This window comes from Petaurus breviceps, unplaced genomic scaffold, assembly GCF_028583685.1.
Source record: "Petaurus breviceps papuanus isolate PSGF00001 unplaced genomic scaffold, PetGlider_PUasm1.0 90444, whole genome shotgun sequence".
Taxonomy (NCBI): domain Eukaryota; kingdom Metazoa; phylum Chordata; class Mammalia; order Diprotodontia; family Petauridae; genus Petaurus; species Petaurus breviceps.
Window position 1 is genome coordinate 291,465 of NW_027187256.1, and position 7,045 is coordinate 298,509.

The 7,045-nt window shown below is 36.9% G+C and overlaps 1 protein-coding gene across 1 annotated transcript; it reads right to left on the minus strand.

The window, feature by feature from the left end:
• Positions 1-5,903: 5,903 nt before the first annotated feature.
• Positions 5,904-6,845, minus strand: LOC138177577 (olfactory receptor 52E4-like). The gene has a single exon (XM_069108791.1). It carries the CDS (start codon positions 6,840-6,842, stop codon positions 5,904-5,906), a length of 939 nt encoding a protein of 312 aa, XP_068964892.1. The 5' UTR covers positions 6,843-6,845.
• Positions 6,846-7,045: the final 200 nt, after the last annotated feature.

Here is a 7,045-nt window from a genome sequence, read left to right on the forward strand (position 1 = left end):
TCCTCAGGGTTTGCAGCTACCACAGGTTCTTGGATCTGCTTTGTTAAAGGAAAGCAACTCAAAATGGGTTAACAAGCTTACTTTAATCAGTCAGACATATATCGTTTACCTTGTTCAGGAGAAAAGGTCAGCACCCTGAACCTCAAAGTATACAGGCATAATTATCAAGACAGAAACATCAAGTAGACAGATTTCCAAACTGTCCAACCATTACATCCATACCCAGTCAACATCTGGGTTTCCACATTCTGGGTTTTTCAAAGCCGGGAGACTCTCAACAACAGCTTCCCAGAATTCAGATCAAATCACAGAATACTTCTCAAAGTGAGTCCCCAAAACAAAGCTACACATCAGGTCTTATATAGCCTTCTCCTGGCTCAGAGAATGTAACAACCTTATTGACTCACTGGCCAATCAAGAAGTATCTACTGAAAAACAAGCCTCCCACCCCAGGCTTCAGGTGCACATTAGCCTAGGGGCAGGGAAGATCTTCAAAATTTACATTCTTATTACATGGCTCCAGTGTTGAGAACACCTGGAGATCGAATCCCGGGCTCAGACACTTAGCACCCACCCAGAAACACCTGGCCGTGTAACCTTGAGCAAGTTACTTAACCCCAATTGCTTAGGGGCGGCCAGGTGGCTCAGCAAGTAAGAGCACCGGCTCCAGCATCAGGATGACCTGGGTCAAATCCGGCCTCAGATACTCAGCACCACACCCAGAAATAACTGGCCGTGTAACCTTGAGCAAGTTACTTAACCCCAATTGCTTAAAAAAAAAAAAGAAATAATAATGCAGGAGCGGCTAGGTGGTGTGGTGAATAGAGCACCGGCACTGGAGTCAGGAGGACCTGAGTTCAAATCTGGCCTCAGACACTTAACACTTACTAGCCGTGTGACCTTGGGCAAGTCACTTAACCCCAATTGCCCTGCTCTCCCCCCTCCAAAAAAAAAAAAAGAAATAATAATGCTATCCTAAAGTTCCATTGGAAGGAAATGTCAAGTATTTTATTGTTGTACAGTTGTTTCAGTCATGACTGATTCTTCATGACACAGTTTAGGGTTTTCTTGGCAAAGATACTGGAATGGTTTGCCATTTCCTTCTCCAGGTCACTTTACAGATGAGGAAACTGATGCAAATAGGGTTGAATTACTTTCCCAGTGTCACAAAAGTGTCTGAGACTAGACTCACAAAGATTAGTCTTCCTCACTCCAGGCCAGGTGCTCTATTTATGATGCCATCTAGCTGCCCAAGGTCAAGTATAGTGCGAACCAAAAATATTAATTTTGGGGGGCAGCTAGGTGGCACAGTGAATAGAGCACCAGTCCTGAAGTCATGAGGACCTGAGTTCAAATCTGGCCTCAGACACTTAACACTTATAAGCTGTGTGACCTTGGGCAAGTTGCTTAACCTCAATTGCCCTCCAAAAAGCAAAATAAATAAAACAAAAAACAAAAAAAATTTAATTTTAGAAAATTAAATTTAAATTAGTTAAGAATCATAAGGTTATCACTTCTCATATATGGAAGGGACCTTGAAGATCACCTAACGTATAAATTCACAGGATTCCCTTCTGCAATATGTAGTATCTACACAAAGATGTTCAGTGATAAGGAGGATATCATCATCTGAAAATATAAAAGGGAGGTCAACTCATGGAATCATAGCCTCTTAGAAATAACATTTTGGGAACATTGAGGTGAATTCTTTGGCGAGGAATAAAAGATGCCATGGCTATTACACAAACAATCCATCAAAGAAATTAGTGCTGATGATAACGTGGATAATACAAAGAATTTGCCATAGTCTAATGAAAAGGAGTAGCATGGTCCTTGAAATTGCATTAGAAAGTTGAGTAGAACCTGTGGCTTGTGGTAAAGGAAGTATTTCAGCTCTATGCACAGTCTTACTGGTGTAGATTATCTCTCCACCCATGTAGATAACAACTCATCTATACCTTTGCATCCTATGATTTTGTCTATTCTCTTAGTGTTTTTCCCCCAGAAAATTCTATACAACATGCTAAAGTCCTTCCACTTGTTCTCTTCAAATTTAAGAGGTACAAGTATAGTACCAAAGCAATTACTCTGTTTATCTGGGTTTGAGGACAAAATTTCAGAAGCCTGAGGTGTGATCAGTCCCATCTGCTCTCATTAATAGACATTGTATAATATATTCTCTTTCCATTTAGTTTTGTAGTTTTTGGCATTATAATACTAATAGTAATAATGTCTAGCATTTATATAGTACCTGCTACATACTTTACAAAAACCTCATTTAATCCTCACAATGAGATAGGTGCTATTATTATCCCCATTTTACAATGGAATAAACTGAGGAAAGGGCATCTATATGGCACAGAGGATAGAGTGCCAGACCTGTAGTCAGAACATCTTGGTTCAGATCTGGCCTCAGATACTTACTAGTTGTATGACCCTGGGCCAGTCATTTAATCTTTTTTGCCTCAGTTTTTTTCATTTGTAAAATGAGCTGGAGGCAGAAATAGCAACCGGTCCAGTATCTCTGCCTGAAATGATTGAATAACAATTTAAAAACCAAGGAAAAAAGAGGTGAAGTCATTCGTATAAGATCACACAGCTAGTAAAAGTGAGATGGAATCTTAACTCAGGTTTTCTTGACTCTAGGCACAGCAATCTATCCACTGTACTATCTAGCTGCTTCAATACTATTATCTTCTTTAATTATGCTATCAATATTATTTAGTTCCCATTTAATTAAAATACAATAAAAATAGTTTTCTTTTTAACATATAAGGATTTTTTCTATGACCTAGTAGATAGTCAATTTTTCTATGCCTTATCTACATTTGAAAATATTTTCCATGTTTTGCTCATTTTGTTGTCTCCATACAGTTATAAATTCTATTTTATTGAGTTTCTGACTGGTAATGTAATATTAGTCATTCATTCGACTTGTCATATTTTGACTTTAAAAGATAGAAGTAGATATATTGCTATGACTATAATTTTTTCTGTTTCGAATCACTGATAATCTTTTATTAATTTAACTGTCATTGACTATTGCATATAAATTGAATTATTATATATCTCTTATTTATTTTACTTTTTACTATTATGTGTCAACAATATTTGTACTTTTCCTTTTTTAGATTTATTTGAAATTCACTTTCTTATACATCACTATGTGACCTCTGCTTTATTTGAACTTAGAGTTCCATAGTCTAACTTAGACTGACCTCTTAATTTTATTTGATTCTATCCTTTGACATTAAATATATTTCTAGTAACCAACACTTTGATGAGTCTTGTTTCATATTGTATTCCATAATTATTTTATTTTAAGAAAAGAACTTAGTCATTTATATTTATTTTATCATCATTCCCCCCCTTATAATTTGTATTGTATAGAGGGAGTTAAATGTAGCCCAGTTTTCTGTACTATTTCAGTTATTCAAACTAACAACTCAAGCAAGCTACATGTCCATTTTTAAAACGTTGAATCTTATTTTTCCTTCATATTGAACCACATTTTTATTATTTTTACTGCATGTAGGGTAGGGAACTGAACTGCATACATAGCCTTGTGTCTTTCAGCTTTTTTTAGGAGACTAATGGGGCAAGTAGAAGAAAGAGTAGGGGTGAAGCTGAAAAATGGGTTTTCCCAAAATTTTGGACTAGAGAAGGATGACAAGCTTGACAGCAATTATCTAAATTTTGGTCAGCTATAGAATAAGACAAAGGATGATATTGGCTTAGCTGTGGATTGGGACCAAAAACTTGGAAGAAGTCCACTGTCTGGGGTCCATTTATGACTTACTTTAGACTTAAACCTAACTTAGCATGTGTGATAGGAGATCAGGACATAGAAATCTTCAGTAACATAAGTACCTCAATACACATTGGTGGGAAGATGGAAGGGAGTTGGATGGTCATCATTTGGGGGCCCTGAGAAGTCAATACTCTGATAGGTAAGCTTTTGCTTTAGCTTTCTTAGAACAAGGACACCAAGGCACTACCTGACCACTTCTAAATCATGCCATCTACTTTGACTATGTTCTTCATTTTGCACTTCCCCAGATTTCTAGCTCCCCTTTATGTTGTTGTAATTTGAATGTAAGGTCCTAGAAAGGAATAACTGTTTTGCTTCCTTGTATTCCCTAGAATTTAGTATAGTGATCAGCACATCGTAAGTACTTACATATTTACATAGTGAGTCCATTCAGTCAGTCATTTAGCCAGTTAGGAATTCAGTCAGTCATTTAGTCAGTTAGTAATTCAGTCAGTCATACAGTTATTAATTCATTCAGTACAAGCTCAAAGACTTCAGGACAGTAGGGATAAGTAGCTCTAGAACAACAGCTATATTCTTGAATTTTTTTTTCAGTTGATATTTTCTTTTTGTCTGGTCTCTTTGTCTCTGTCTCTGTGTCACTGTCTGTCTCTGTCTGTCTATCTCTGTCTCTGACTCTGTCTCTTCTCTGTCTGCATATATTTTCTTCTCCCTTTCAGGTGGGATAGGGATGGGGCTGAGGCATGTTTAAACCATTTGATTTCTTTGGTTTAGACTGTGCCATATTGTAGGAAATTTGGAAAAAAGAATGAACAAGCCTCATTGTCTCCAAACTCCATCCTAACCCTTAAATGTTCTATAGTTTAGAAAGTATTTAGTAAGCATTTACAAATAAATGTTTTGGTCATGTAAGTTCTCTAAAATAATAAGTTAAGTGGTATAAGTGCTTTCCTCTTCTACATCTGTAAAGGGAGTACTCACAGTGATAAAAATCCTTAAATTATTTTTTAAAAGTTCTATCTTTGACAGAAGTCTGTAGATTATGTCCAGACATGACGGAGTGGGAAGAACATTAGATTTGGCAGAGTACTTGAATTCAATTCACATTCCAGCTGTTCACTTACTACTTATGTCATATTGGGCAAATTATTTTACCTCACCAAGTCTCAGTTTACTCATCCATAAAATGGAAGAATTGGTTTGCATGTCTTCTAGGGTCTCTTCCAGATCAATATCTGAAATGGCATAGGATAGTCTCTTATCACTGTTTTATTGTGGCTTTATGTCACACCTGTTATTTTTTTTCCTTATCTTGTCTACTTCCTCCATTGGTCCAAGTGAACTGAACTATATACTAATTAATGCTTGTTTGTTTTCTGTTCCCTCTTACATAATTGTTTCTTACCAAATAGTTTTCATCATTTTCAGGTTGTGTTGTCCTTTGTGCATAACTTTGATGTTATTGACCCTCTGCCAATAACATAGGAAATTCAGAATTATTATCTGGCCTTGGTGGTGGCTTTTATTAATGTGGAACTAGTATCTTGTATTCAACCTTCTAGCCCCTGGAGCCCTCACAATGTATTCTGTGATCAAAGGAATTGAGAGATACATTTCTTGCATAAAATTCACTAGTCACTGAACTTTATACCTTTGTAGTTAATTGAATGAATCAGATCATGAATTACTGGCTTCTCCCCAGCATTTTGAGAGAAGGGTAAAAAAGAGCTATATAAACGTTATGGTTAGTACACCTATTGTTCTCCCCTGGAAGAAGTGGGACATGGGGGTGAAGGGGGAAGGGAGATAAAATTGCTTTCTATTTAAACCTGCAGTATCCAATTTATTTTGTCCGGTACCACAATACACATAAAGTCTAAGGATTAAAATTAGTGCTGAATGTCAAGACATTATAAATTATAATCCTTTTCCCACTCTCATATATTTACACTGGAACTGACACAAAGGTAATCTCTCTATTTTTTTAAATCGCATTATCCCTGAGAACTTGGTTCCTTTTTAATTGAGATTATTTTTCATTATCAGAAATACCACAATACTCTGTCCCTCTACAAAATTTGTTTTCTCAGGGAGGAACAGAATGGAATAGTGTGGATTCCTTCATTTAACCTTAATCTTTCCTGGTGAAGATTTGAATCAAACATTCTCGGATTTGCTTGGTCCTGACTCCATAAATAACAGGATTGAGTGCAGGAGGGACAACCACATATAGATTGGCCAATAGGATATGGATATAATGAGGAATATTGTGGCCAAATCTATGAGTGAGGAATGAAAAGAGAGCAGGAGTGAAGAAGGCTAAGATGACACAGATGTGGGAACCACAAGTGTTGAGGGCTTTGAAACGAGCATCCTGAGATGGAAGTTTAAAAACTGCTTGAAGAATTTGGATATAGGAAATGGCAATCAGCGTCATATCCAAAAATATTATGCAAATAATAAACAAGCCATAGATAATATTTACATTGATACTGCCACAAGATAATCGGGCAATTCCCATATGCTCACAATAGGTATGGAAAATGACATGATGACCGCAATATGGCAGCCGGAGGACTAAAAATACCATTGGCATCACTAAAGAGCAATTCCTCAGGATAGCTACCCCTAAAATAGTGACAATGGCTTTATTAGTGAGGATCGTACTATACCTGAGAGGGTGGCAGATGGCCACATAGCGATCAAAGGCCATAGCCACAAGAACAAAGCTCTCCATACCAGTGAAAATATGGATGAAAAACATCTGGATGAGGCACCCTTCAAAGCTAATCTCCCTCAAGTTGAACCAAAAAATGCCCATCATCTTAGGAATAGTGGCTGTGGAGAGACCTAAGTCAATGGTGGCCAACATAGCAAGAAAGTAAAACATTTGTTGGTGGAGACTTTGCTCAGTATTGATCACAAACATAATGCTGAGATTCCCTACAAATGCAATCAGATACACAGTACAGAAAGGGAACCCTATCCAGATGTGCAGTTCTTCCAGTCCAGGGATTCCCAGTAGCAGGAAGTTGGAGGGGTGGAATTCAGTGTTATTCAATGAAGACATCGTCTGTATGCTGTTGAAATCCACTCTTGTTAGAAGAGGAATCTTTCCCCCTTTAATGGAGACATTATTCATCCCATTCTTCTCTTATCTGGAGAACTATGAAGAAGGCAGTGTTATTTTAAAGTAACTTATTTCATTACTTATGCCCAGTAAATTTATCTTGGTCATTTTTCAAATTAACACTAACAAGATTTAGCCTTCAA